The sequence below is a fragment of the Actinia tenebrosa genome, unplaced genomic scaffold (genome assembly GCF_029948245.1).
Source record: "Actinia tenebrosa isolate PJP-AT-01 unplaced genomic scaffold, QUT_ActTen_1.0 PGA_scaffold4__44_contigs__length_22323623, whole genome shotgun sequence".
Taxonomy (NCBI): domain Eukaryota; kingdom Metazoa; phylum Cnidaria; class Anthozoa; order Actiniaria; family Actiniidae; genus Actinia; species Actinia tenebrosa.
This window is the reverse complement of record NW_028292581.1, coordinates 528,380-542,528: the sequence shown is the minus strand read 5'-3', so window position 1 is coordinate 542,528 and position 14,149 is coordinate 528,380. Positions and strand designations below refer to the sequence as shown.

Genomic DNA, 14,149 nt, shown 5'->3' with positions numbered 1-14,149 from the left:
GAGCCAATTTTTACATTTAAATAAAACTATTTTGTTTGTGTTGCTATTAAGACCATGTTTTAGTGTTATGTTAACATCGTCCACATTACTCGTCAGGCTCCTAACGATATGTTGTTGTTTGTTTTAGATGATCACTCGCGTGTCATTCTCACTCCGATTGAAGGCGTAGCAGGATCGGATTACATCAATGCTAACTACATCGATGTAAGTCGAAACCTTAGAGAGAACATTCTTCTGTCTTTCTGTCCGTATGTCTGTCTCTCTGTCTGTCAGTCTGTCTGTCTGTCTGTCAGTCTATCTGTCCGTCTGTCTGTCCGTCTGTCTGCCTGTCTGTCTGTCAGTCTGTCTCTCTGTCTGTCTCTCTGTCCGTCTGTCTGTCCGTCTGTCTGCCTGTCTGTCTGTCAGTCTATCTGTCCGTCTGTCTGTCCGTCTGTCTGCCTGTCTGTCTGTCAGTCTGTCTCTTTGTCTGTCTCTCTGTCCGTCTGTCTGTCTGTCTGTCTCTGCCTGTTTGTTCGTTTGCAGTTTGTTAGTTTGTTTGTCGTTGTAGTTTCAAACTTTATATTTGTACTTTTTTTGTTGTCTGTTCATTTATTTTGAATCGTGCGCGCTTGTGTTCTCTTGTGCATTTGTTCCTTTTTCATTTTATCTGTTAAAATCCTAAGGTTCACCAACATTGATTATCTCTTTTTATTATATAAGTACTGAGATTTACATGTTCGCAAGCTATTTGATAAAAATCATATCACAAAAACGGGAAGCGATCCTATTGGCTATACGTTTTTCTTCACTGGTGAAGAACATCGTATCAGCACTGTGATTGGCTATACGATATTTTTCACTAGTGAAAAAAATCGTATCGAATTTTCCCGCGCTTTTTGCAGTAAGTGTCAGCTTGCGTTTGAATGTTTGTTGTCAAACGTTCTTAAACATGGAAGGTTGTGCTCAAGATTTGCTAAAATCGACTCAATCACTGAGTTTATCGAGAACCAGGAAAACGAAAACACTAGAAAAAAGACACAGAACGATGTGGCACTCCTAAGGGAATTTTTACAAACGAAAGGAGAGACGAGGGCTATAGAACAGAAGCTCTCTACGGGCTTTTATAGCTAGTTTTGAGCGATATCTAAAGAAGAAAACTTATTGGGTGAACATCATCAAAGACGTTGACTTTGAACAGACACGAAAAGCTTTGCAATCAAAGCAACGAGAACTCAAACAGAAAGGAAAAGGAAGTATTATATTTTTCGTGTATTAGTCATTAGGTTATTTTTTGATTGGTTTTCACTTTAATATTGAACAAGTACACAATTCTGATCTAAGTATACTTATATTTACAAGTTTATCACACTATTAGAAAGAGACATTTCTATTTCAGTTCGAACCAATTGTTCTAGGTTCGATAAATTTTTTTCTCAACTCCAAGTTCAAAAAATCTTTACTTGTAATATCTCAGTACTTAAATAAATAAATTACATCATGGTTAGTTCGCTTGTACGGTTTTTATTCACTCGCTGCGAAGAATCAAACTCACTCGCTCGAAGACTCGCTCGTTCGTTTGATTCTTCACAACTCGTGAATAAAAACCGTACGCACTCACTAACCATGAAGTAATCTCTATTCCAACAACAGGGGTACAATCGGTCTGGTGCTTATATCGCTTGTCAAGGTGAGAGTCAATATTGATATTAATATCTGATAAAATGAACATAAAATCTCTTTAAAGGCACGTGATAGTTTGAACACTTTTCCTTTGATGTTTCTCATTTTGTCTTCCTTTCCTTAAGGACCCCTCCCAGAGACATTTGATGACTTCTGGCGTATGATTTGGGAGCAAGGAACAGCGACTGTCGTCATGCTTACCCAACTAGAAGAGCGTGGAAGGGTAAGTACTTATGTCCAAACAAAAAAAATTGTTTCCCTTAGTGCGTGATTACACGTAGCAATTTTCTATGCAACTTGTCTCGCATGGAGCATTGCAGCGTGTAACGTACAGCGCAATTTGGAAAAAAATGTTGCGAGACAAGTTGCAGCAATCGTTGCAGAAAGTAGAATTCGATTCTACTTTTTGCAGCGATTGCGTCCCCGTTGCACCGTGTAGACAGTCTTGCAACTTGTGTTGCAACGGTGTTGCGAGACAAGTTTCAGGGAAAACTACTCAGTGTAATCGCACCTCCAGTGACGAGCGAAAAACTCAAATGGACAGGTTCTGGAGAAATATTTTGTATAATATTTTGTTCATTTGTTATCACTGGAGATCCTTGAGACAACAAGAACTCTTCCCAACACCTTATTTTTTCAGAGAAAATGCGACCAGTATTGGCCAGATCGTGGCACCAAAAATTATGGTATGATCAGAGTAACTGCCAGTGAGACATCCCACATGTCTTATTACATCTTGCGGACATTTATTCTGTCTCACAAGCAAGAGGAAGAAGAACCCCGACAAGTAAAGCAGTACCACTTTACTTCGTGGCCTGATCATGGCGTCCCTTCACACCCAGCACCACTTCTGTCACTGGTGCGTACGGTGACCAATGCAAATCCCGCCTCTTCTGGGCCGATAGTTGTGCATTGTAGGTTAGTAATGCGACAATATCTGCATCATTGCATGTACTTATACGCAATGATTATACTCGCACCAGTAGAATTATTTGCGTCACACAGCCTCCAAGGCAAACCTTGTAACTGCGGGTCCGACCTCACACCTTCAATATTGACTGAAGGATAAATAAGGCTCCCAAAAATAACATTTTTATGGGGTGTGCAATAATGGTTGGTTTTGATTTGTCTAGTGCCGGCGTTGGTCGTACAGGGACATACATAACCCTTGATGCTATGTTACAGAAAATTGAAAAAGAGCAAACGATAGATGTATTTGAATTTGTCAAGCAGATGAGGACGAAAAGAAATATCATGGTTCAAACAGAGGTATGGTTATTGTTTTCTGGTAATAGACCTCTTTATCTTGGGCGTAATGTTACCAATTGCATGCAGACCACGCGTTATTCTCTTGAGAATAAGATTCTTTCTTTAAGTGATTCCCATATTCATGTGTCTTCTCATGCGCTACCGTAAAACAAAGAAATGATGCTGTAGGGAATAACACGTGGTCTGAAATGGGTAGCAGTCTATTTTCGTTGTCGTTTATCTCTCTCTCTCTCTTTTTTTTTTTTTTTTTTTTTTTTTTTTGGTGTATCGTTATGTTTATACCAATTCTTTTCTTTCTTGGTTTAGTCCCAATATGTATTTATTTACGATGCTCTTAACGAAGCCGTCTCGTGTGGTGTCACAGAATTTGAGGCCAAGAAATTCGGTGCCCGACTTCGCGAATTACGAGAGGTTGACCCAAACACTGGCCGAACCTACATGGAAAAAGAGTTCCTGCGACTTGTTAAAGATGAAAGACACCCGTCTACATTTAGAAATGCTAATCTTGGAATTGACTCTTCCAAAAATAGATATGCCAACATATTACCATGTGAGTATTGGTAGATGGGGATTGTATACGGTTGTTAGGTCATGTTGTGTGTATACCAACATATTACCGTGTGAGTATTGGTAGATGGGGATTGTATACGGTTGTTAGATCATGTTGTGTGTATACCAACATAATACCGTGTGAGTATTGGTAGATGGGGTTGTATACGGTTGTTAGGTCATGTTGTGTGTATACCAACATATAACCGTGTGAGTATTGGTAGATGGGGTTGTATACGGTTGTTAGGTCACGTGGTGTGTATACCAACATATAACCGTGTGAGTATTGGTAGATGGGGATTGTATACGGTTGTTAGATCATGTTGTGTGTATACCAACATAATACCGTGTGAGTATTGGTAGATGGGGTTGTATACGGTTGTTAGGTCATGTTGTGTGTATACCAACATATTACCGTGTGAGTATTGGTAGATGGGGTTGTATACGGTTGTTAGGTCACGTGGTGTGTATACCAACATATAACCGTGTGAGTATTGGTAGATGGGGATTGTATACGGTTGTTAGATCATGTTGTGTGTATACCAACATATTAGCGTGTGAGTATTGGTAGATTGGTATTGTATACGATTGTTAGGTCATGTTGTGTGTATACCAACATATTACCGTGTGAGTATTGGTAGATGGGGATTGTATACGGTTGTTAGATCATGTTGTGTGTATACCAACATATAACCGTGTGAGTATTGGTAGATTGGTATTGTATACGATTGTTAGGTCATGTTGTGTGTATACCAACATATTACCGTGTGAGTATTGGTAGATGGGGATTGTATACGGTTGTTAGATCATGTTGTGTGTATACCAACATATTACCGTGTGAGTATTGGTAGATGGGGTTGTATACGGTTGTTAGGTCATGTTGTGTGTATACCAACATATTACCGTGTGAGTATTGGTAGATGGGGTTGTATACGGTTGTTAGATCATGTGGTGTGTATACCAACATATAACCGTGTGAGTATTGGTAGTTGGGGTTGTATACGGTTGTTAGGTCTTGTGGTGTGTATACCAACATATTACCGTGTGAGTATTGGTAGATGGGGATTGTACACAAGTCTTAGGTCACTTGTCGAGCATATGAGCACGATTTACACAAGGATCCTTTCATCCTTTCATGTAGTATTATCCTTTTATATATACGCTTTGATGCCTAATTTTCTAGATGAAAAAACTCGCGTGCACTTGAAAATGCGTCCAGGAGAGCTCGGATCGGACTATATTAACGCTAGTTACATAGATGTAAGTATAGTATTCGCTAGTACTGTTCAGATATATTTGCATTGCTTGGTTTTAAAATTGCGCCTTGAATGAAAAGTAATTCTGTTATATACTTTCGTTGTCAGGGTTACTGCCGTTTGAATGCTTTCATAGCAACTCAAGCTCCAGTGCCAAACACATTTGAAGATTTCTGGCGCATGATTTGGGAACAAAAATCATCAGTCATAGTAATGTTAACAAGAGAAGAAGAGGGAGGCAAGGTAATTTAAACCTCTTAAAACACATGCATCTTTCCTATAACAGGGGCGTAGCTAGGATTTTCCCAAGGGAGAGGCCCAGGTCATAAAAAACGTCATTTTGTTTGGGCCTCCAAATGCGCCGAACCAAAATAAAAAAAGAAAATTAAAAAGCTTACATTACCGTTTATTTTACAAAATATGAAATAAATAAAATTGAGAAATTACCGTAAAAATCGTAAAAAGCCTCCATTTTGTTGCCACGATAGGGGGGCTAGCCCCCGGCCCCCTTGGCCCCCCTGCCTACACCCTTGCCTACAGTACAATGTTACTAGACCTAATCCACTCAATACACATAATGTTCATATCAAGAATCATTTCTCCTTTTTATGACTTCGTGCCCGTGAAAATGACTGGTTTGTTTAAATGTGCACTTTTATTCGTGGTTTTCATTTGTTGCTGTGTAATTTCAAATCCATAGAACTCATGTCGTTTTACCTAACAATCAAAGTTAACGCTTTTTTCCTAACTATCCAACAACATTGCCTTAAAGAGGTCGGGTACCTGAATACCAATAATTTTTTTTAGAGAGTTTAATGTTTAAAGTAGTACGACAAGAAATAGATATAGCTTTAACTGTTCTATTTCTGTACCAGGTGAAATGTCACCGTTACTGGCCATCTGATGGTACGCGTATATTTGATAATGTTTTGGTAGAACTATCGGAGGAAGTGTCATACTCTGATTATGTCATGAGGCAGTTTAGCGTAACACACACAGAGGTAATTTGATTATATTGATAATGATAAAGCTGCTGGTAGTGGTGGTGGTTGTGATAATGCTGGTGGTAGTGGTGAAAATGATGATGACGATGATGTTGATGATGGTGGTGATGTTGATGTTGATGATGGTGGTGATGATGATGTTGATGATGGTGGTGATGTTGATGGTGGTGGTGATGTTGATGGTGGTGGTGATGTTGATGGTGGTGGTGGTGGTGATGTTGATATTGATGATGGTGGTGATGTTGATATTGATGATGGTGGTGATGTTGATGTTGATGATGGTGGTGATGTTGATGGTGATGATGGTGGTGATGTTGATGGTGGTGGTGATTTTTATATTGATGATGGTGGCGATGCTGATGTTGATGATGGTGCAGTGATGATGGTGGTGATGTTGATATTGATGATGGTGGTGATGGTGATATTGATGATGGTGCAGTGATTATGGTGGTGATGTTGATTTTGATGATGGTGGTGATGGTTATATTGATGATGGTGCAGTGATGATGGTGGTGATGTTGATATTGATGATGGTGGTGATGCTGATATTGATGATGGTGCAGTGATGATGGTGGTGATGTTGATATTGATGATGGTGGTGATGTTGATTTTGATGATGGTGCAGTGATGATGGTGGTGATGTTGATATTGATGATGGTGGTGATGTTGATGGTGATGATGGTGGTGGTGTTGATGGTGGTGATGTTGATGGTGGTGATGTTGATGGTGATGATTGTGGTGGTGTTGATGGGGGCGGTGATGATTGTTGTGGTGTTGATGGGGGTGATGTTGATGATGGGGGTGATGTTGATGATGGTGATGTTGATATTGACGATGGTGGTGATGTTGATGGTGATGATGGTGGTGATGTTGATGGTGGCGGTGATGATTGTGGTGGTGTTGATGGGGGTGATGTTGATGATGGTGGTGATGTTGATGTTGATGATGGTGTCGATGGGGGTGGTGATGATGGTAATATTGATGTTTATGGTAATGATGGTGGTGGTGCTTGTAGTGGTGTTGGTGATAATGGCAATATTGGTGATGGTGATGATGATAGTGGTAAAGTCGATGATGATAATGGTTATGATGGTGGTGCTTTTGGTGGTGGTAATACTGATGATATTGATAGTGTTAGTGGTATTGGTGAATGGAATCAGTACACAATTTCTGCATGTTAAAGTCATGTTATTGTCGATATTCTGCAGGAGAAGGAGGTCCGTATTGTCCGTCAATACCAGTATATGGACTGGCCTGATATTGGTTTACCAGAGTCTGGTGTGGGTGTTATTGATCTAATAGGACAAATTGAAAAGTGGCAACAACAAAGTTGTAATTCAATGATAACTGTACACTGCAGGTACGATACCTTTTTTGCTTGTATATACTTTTTTCAAAAATATTTCGCATTCTACGCCATTCTTGGATTTTCTGTTACTTAAGATAAGAGGCAGACCAGGCTGTCATTGTTTTCCTCCAACCGTCCCATCCATCTATCCTTCTGTCCACATACCCACCAACCTGTTCGTTTCCCCTTTCCTTAATCGCTCCCTTCTTCATGGACGCACGCGTTCTACTTTCTTGCTCTCATCAAACATCCTGATTTTTGTATCACTTGTAGGGATGGGTCTGTGCCTTACCATTAACTTGATCCTATTCTTCCCCATTGCCCTTTTTAGTGCAAAACTAGAAACCTTTGAACGCAAACATCATTGCTCGGTGTATTCCTCACTTCGTCAACCTATTCACTTGACATGAACTGTGTACAGATTCGTAAGATCTAGTTATGTTTTAATTCTGCAGTGGTGGTGTAGGCCGAACTGGAGTGTTTTGTGCTGTTAGTATTCTGATTGAACGAGTCAAGGCTGAAGGAATAATAGATGTGTTCCAGACTGTACAGTCTCTTAGACTGCAAAGACCTGCCATGGTTCAGACAATAGTAAGTTTGTTTTACCTCGATAACATGTTTTATCTTATTAATATTAGCTTCTTTTTTTCATTTCTTTTTCTCATTCTCTCCATCTTCTTTGCTCTTTTTTCTTGCTTGTGCACCTAGCAACGTTAAGCTCCAAGGTTGTATGGTGGTGGTGGTGTGGCTATATGATACTCGAAATCTTAGCGGCGATGTATAATATGCTGTGCGCATTCCTTTTTCTGTGTGGGACTTGCCTTTGGGGGGAGGGGAGGAATGGATGGAGAGAGGTTATTTTCTCCAACTTGGCGGTCACTTTACTTTCTTTTAATATAATATTTTCAAACTTAAAAACTGTTTTACTAAAAAAAGATGCGAATGTACTCTCGCTAAAAGCATTCTAAATATTTTTTCCCAATATCTCTCGCACAGGAACAGTATGAATTTTCTTACTCAACTCTTCAAGAGTATTTAGACTCCTTTGACTTGTACGCCAACTTCCAGTAACTGCACAGCGGTCAACGCATGCGCCAGAGAAAAGAAACAGTAAATACTGCTGACCTTGAATATTTTCAAAGGTAATAAGTATTAAGAAGAAATTCGATTCAAACATGCTTTATCTTTTGTTAATTAAGAAATTTTATAAATATTTTTTTAGGGAAGTATTTTATAAGTGTTTTATAGGCGCTATTTAAGCGTTGTTTTGATTAGAAATTCCCCTGATTTAGTAATGATGTCCCCAAACAAATACACAGCGTCTCTATTTTGAAAAAGCTCATCGATTACCGTGAGAAATTCAAACAATTTGGCGACAAGGTCTCTTATCCTTTGTCTTATCTTGAAGCCACCAAAGGATTATTTCTTTAAAACATTTTTAAGGGATCAATTTAGAATGACGTTTAGACATAGAGGGCTTGAATATTTAAGCTGAGAAGAAATTCAAAAATTAAACTTTTTAAAAATACCAGAATTAATTTCAAATGTAAGCAAGCAAAAGTGGGGATTTTTCTTCTTAAACGGGCGCCATGGTTCTCGTTAGAAGAGGATACGACTGATAAAGGGGTTAATGAAAGCTGAAAGCTAACAGAAGGTACCTTGGCTGGCCTTATCACTTCCATTGACATTAACACCTATCTTAAGCTCGTGTCAAGAAAATAATTGCAATTTTTTTTTTGACTGCCTGTTTTTTGCTTAGTCAAATTAATGGTAGAATTTTTGTGTCAAAGCATTGCTTCAAAGCGAAAATTTGAAAGCAAAGGAAATTGAAAGATAAGAAACAAAAATAAATACTCCTACGTTGATCAACTTGTCATTTTGCACGTTTAAATCATTTGTTCTATTTCTGCTTTTTGGGGAAAAGAAATTGCGACTTTTATCCTTCATTGACAATGTCACATTCTTATTACTTTTTTATATTTTTCTGGTTTATTTTATTATATTTTTTATTTATTTTCATTTTCTTTTATTCCTTTTCATTCCTTTAATTTCTTCTCTCTTTCTCATTAGTAATTACTGGTTTACAGTCTAGTTAAAAAGGTTTATTTCTATTCCATATCTTTATCTTTTTATTTATTTTCTCCATTATTTTCTCTTTTCTTCCCTTTCCCTCTCTCCCTTCTTTATTGTTTTCTTTTCTCTCTTTTCAAAAAAACTCAGTTTTCGTACCCCTTTTTCTTTTTTCTGCTATTTCGTTTCTTTTTTCTGCTATTTCGTTTCTTTTCCTTTCATTCCTTTTATCAATTGTTTTATTCCTTTTAATCTTATTTTCGGTTTAATCTTTTTCCCGGAAGGAAAAACTTTTTTTTTTTGGCAAATCTCTTATTGTTTTCGTAAAATCCTAAAGATCTTTCCTTACAAACAGCAAAATATTAAAGAGTGCACGGACATCAAAGCGTCTCCAACTAAACAAATACCAAATACTACTTTAACGTGACGCAATTCCTCAACTGCTTTGTGCTCTCCGCCTTGAGCACTGAATAGGAAGAGACCACAACTGAGAATATAAAATAATGCAATGAAAACTACCGCGAAGTCCAATAGGATGTTAATATGTCATATAAAGGAACCTGAGTAGGAGGCAGAAAGAAGTTCGACACGAGGTTTAATCAATCATTCCATCGCGTCACAGTCAGTTTTATGCTCGATGCTTATCAATCGGTAGACTAAGCAACTTTTAGCGTCTCTCTCTTAGAGGGGGGTTGAGAGATTTCATTCCAGACGCAAGTGGTGTTTGTCTGCTCGCTTAAACTGTTTTTCTTCCAAGATTCAATCTTGGTTTACGAAGTATCGCTTTGAATGAATTAACCAAATACCCCTTTTTATTCACGTAGTTTCACTGGAAAAGCACCTTCTAGAATCGTAGTGTTTCGAAATTGCCCGAGGTAAAGTTCAACAGTGAAGACCAGGAGATCTAAAAATCCTAAATAAATGTTGCTAAACCGGCTCATTAGCTAAGGGGCATCTTATACTATTCTATAGTATGTTTAATTAACTGTAGAGAAAACATTATTCGGGGTTTACGGCGTTGTTGTTAGTGTCTCTATGGTCTGTTATGTTATATTATATTATTGTTCTGTTATAGCATTACTTTTGCTATCACAATGTGCTGTCATTAACAGGTTATTACCGTGTTCTCTTTCGCCTTCAGCTAGAAAACATCACATTCACTCCAAGTAATCAGAACTACAAGAACTCGTTGCTATATATGAGTAGGATTTCAGTACAAAACAGCTAAAGCAATCAATTGTAACTCAATTAACTCATTTACTATGTGATCACGCTTTCCTAACGAATTGAAAAATAATCTTGATGAACAAACAGACCCTTGAATTGAAATGGGAAAACTTTACAATGTTTGATGACCGAGTTTCTTTGAGTTTTTAGAACGTTTTCAAATTCTTTTCAAATCGACTGGCGCCTCTGTGTCGATAGCACCTCTACAAATAATGAGAGGGTCAAAAAAAAAAACTCGAGGGGTGTCACTCTCATATGGGAGTGGAGCGTCCAAGAGGTAATCAAAAAGAATTATGAATGGCAATATATTTTCCCAGACATGACCAAGTACTAGAGGTTTTGATAACGCTCGTTTGGCTTAGTGTGTGTCTGGCAGTTGAGAGTAGAGTAACTTTACACCAGCAAAGTAGCGCCTGAATGAAATTCAAGGGGCGTTCTTATTTCTGGAGACTAATCTCTATTACTAATTGTATAGCTGTATATGACAAGAGGGCCTATGTACTACTTTATAATAATGATTAGACTTTATTTACCGCTAGTAATAAAGCGGTTACCCGCTAGTTTACACAGTAATGGCTCTCTACTTTATCACCAGCATAGGTGAAATTAGTGTTGCATAGAGAGCGAGTGATTTACTAATAACGGAGGTTTTTAATTGCCCCACGCCGCCGGACATTAAAGGTACAAGAGCTAGGGGGCTGGTTAGAAGTGTATTTATGACCTAATACATTACTTTCAATATTCTACACGACTTAATAGTCGAATGATTAAAAAAATCGATTTGAGTGTTGTATTGAGTGTTGCATTTTTTTTCCTTTTTACGTCTTCAAGGTTTGTACTTCCAATATGTAAATTATGGTGACGTCAACTAGGGCTTTTTGTTACACAAAGCAAAATTTAACTGGTTTACACAAACAGTATTTAAAAATCATCTTTTAGATTTAACCCATATGCATTAAAATTATTGCAATTGTGTTTTCTAGTTACAACAAATAAACTCAAATGACATTAACATCTTTAGCATACTGGAAGCATATACCTTTATAATTTAAGGCACGATTACACGGAGCGATTTTCTATGCAACTTGTCCCGCAATGCAGCGTTACGACACAAGTGCAATAGTGTTTACACGGTGCAACGGAGACGCAATCGTAGCCAAAAGTAGAAACGAGTTCTACTTTTCGCAACGATTGCTGTATCTTCTCGCATCATTTTTCAAATTGATCTCTAGGTTACACACTGAAATGTTCCATGCAACGCCGTTGCAAGACAAGTCGCAGAGAAATTGCTCCGTATAAATCGCGCCTTTAAAGACGTAACACTCAAATGAAAAAAAACCAACATTATTCCATCCCTAACAGCATAAATAGAGAAGAGATTTCTAGTTCAATAGTAAGGCTCTATCAAAAGCCTTTTTGCATTGCATTTTCCAAACCTTTTATTTGGGTTCTCCCGCGTCCTATAATAAGATGTTTTGGACTGATGCTAAGAGGCTTTTACTGGTAAACCAAATCTGACAATGCAATGCTCAAAACAACATCAGGATTAAGTGCAAGTCTTGCCTCAGGGGAAGATAATAACTGAAGCCTAATGAAATATATAAGCTGCTTGTCTTTCATCAAGCACTAGATTTATGAAGTTCTTTTTTATTAGTAGACTGCAGCAGTAACCGATATTAACCTGATTATTTCAAATTTGCAGAGCCCTGGGAAAAACATAGTGAACTACATAAAGCTATAATGAAAGAAAAATAATTGATGGTATTCAGAGAAGTTGACACATGACGCTAATAAGGCTGTGGCCCTCTATGTTCAATGTCTCTGAATGAGAGGTGATCATGCAAGCCATCTGATCGTATGCCATCTGGCAGAGTTTCATAGTACTTTTGCATATTTTGAATTAGTTTTGATGACATGACATTTTCTGATAAAATCTTTTAAACGAACCATTTAAAAAGTCTAATTTTGTTGCCGTTGTTGTTGATGTTTTTCGTTTAAAAAGATCATGTTTCCGTTTGGAAAGTGATTGGGAAAAAATTAATCTCGTAAGGAAGCGAGTGATAAATGTTATCAGTGAATGTCGGCAATTCCTCTTGTGCTAATGAGACGAGACCGCATTTTCTTACAAATTCTTAGCAGTGTGTACAAAAAGATCTCCAACCTAGATATTGTAGTGTAACTAGAACTTATTTCTCTTGTGCTCATTACCTTAAACTCTAGAACCTTAGATAAAGATGTGAAAGGCAAAATTTGAAAGAAGGTGAAAATCTGACGCAAATTTTTTTTTACACTATTCGGCTCATTTTCATTCCTCCCATCTCATCCTAAAGCTATGATTTTCCAATTCAATTGGAGGGTTTGTTTTCAAATATTAGCCTTTGATTTATAGCTATCATATTACTTCACCTAAGGCTATAATTTGAACATCTTTTTCATTAGTTCTTGCTGGGGTGTCCTGTTTTAGTGGCTACAGCCTTACATTTAAGTTACAAATATAATATATCAAAAGTCAGGCCATATGAAATCTAGATTGACTGGTTCAGGGCTGTTGACTAGGACTTAATTTAAAATGACTATCGTGTTGATGCAGGGAAATCTATAACATCCAGGTTTTAATGATTGAATAACTAGCGCAATCATGTGGTATTAAATTTTCGTTTTCAGAGGAAACCTTAGGTTTTCAAGTTGTCGAAAAGTCAGTGTTGGTCAAAACGCAAATGTCTTTTGTATCAATGTTGATTATTCAGACAACAGAGGAGGTGGTTTTGAGGTTATTTTTGGATGGATATTTCTTTTTTTCTATTTATGCAATCTGTTCCAGTCACAAGAAAATTTTGTGTTCCAACTTTTTTAGCTAATACCAACAAAAGTGCTCGTCCGTTTTTAACAAGGTTTCTGTATTATGAGGGTTGATTACAGTGTAAGTGCAATCCACTGCAACTAAAAAAGTGACCGTATTTACAGGGTGTCCGTATTAAGCAGGTTAAAATTCGGTCCACTTTGAAAATAAAAAGCGTCGGCCTGTATTGACAAGTGACCATATTCAACAGGACAAAAAGTGCCCGTATTTGCAAGATGTTCGTCAAAATTCAGTCCACTTTGACAAAAACAAGTGTCCTTATTTACAGGGTGCCTATATTAAGCAGGCTTATATAAGAGTACTAGACGTCACAAGGACAAAAAGTACCCGTATTACAAAAGGTGGTCGTATTAAGCAAGTCAAAATTCAATCCACTGTGAAAAAAACAAGTGTCCATATTGACAGGGTGCCTCTATTAAGCAGGCTTATCTAAGAGTACTGGATGTCACTAGGACAAAAAGTGCCCGTATTACGACAAAGGTGGTCGTGTTAAGCAAGTCAAAATTCAGTCCACTGTGACAAAAACAAGTGTCCTTATTTACAGGGTCCCTCTAAGCAGGATTATATAAGAGTACTGGATTTCTCTAGAACAAATTTTCCGTATTAGAAAGGTGGTCGTATTGAAGGAGCTGAAAGGCGGTCAACTTAAAAAATGTGTCCGTATTAACAGCGTGTCCGTATTAACCAGGTTAATCAAGGATTTCACTAGGACAAATTTTCCGTATTGGCAGGTGGTCTGTAAGCTGGTCTCGGCCGTTTTTTTTCTGTGGTTTCTAATGATTTGAGAAAATCTATGCATTTACATTAACCTATTTGTTTTCTTACAACCTCTGTTTTAACAGTCAACACTGTTATTCATTGGCCTATTTTTATACATCGCTTTGATAATTCTTCCCAACCCAAACCC

At 37.7% G+C, this 14,149-nt stretch overlaps 1 protein-coding gene across 2 annotated transcripts in view; it reads left to right on the top strand.

Moving 5' to 3' along the window:
- LOC116307101 (receptor-type tyrosine-protein phosphatase S) overlaps positions 1–12,341 on the top strand; it is a 33,662-nt gene extending 21,321 nt beyond the window's left edge. Inside the window, exons 23-35 of one of the 2 annotated variants that reach the window (XR_004198358.2) lie at positions 128–204; positions 1,630–1,666; positions 1,785–1,882; positions 2,300–2,577; positions 2,793–2,928; positions 3,235–3,478; positions 4,661–4,737; positions 4,842–4,976; positions 5,609–5,734; positions 6,946–7,097; positions 7,541–7,676; positions 8,082–8,227; positions 12,085–12,341. Coding sequence is in view for 1 of the 2 variants with exons in the window: in XM_031717249.2 (XP_031573109.1) it covers positions 128–204; positions 1,630–1,666; positions 1,785–1,882; positions 2,300–2,577; positions 2,793–2,928; positions 3,235–3,478; positions 4,661–4,737; positions 4,842–4,976; positions 5,609–5,734; positions 6,946–7,097; positions 7,541–7,676; positions 8,082–8,156 (1,571 nt within the window). In the remaining variant the exon portion in view is untranslated. Of the gene's footprint in view, positions 1–127; positions 205–1,629; positions 1,667–1,784; positions 1,883–2,299; positions 2,578–2,792; positions 2,929–3,234; positions 3,479–4,660; positions 4,738–4,841; positions 4,977–5,608; positions 5,735–6,945; positions 7,098–7,540; positions 7,677–8,081; positions 8,951–12,084 lie in introns of those variants that run through there. The other variant, XM_031717249.2, reaches the window with a different exon arrangement.
- Positions 12,342–14,149: the final 1,808 nt, after the last annotated feature.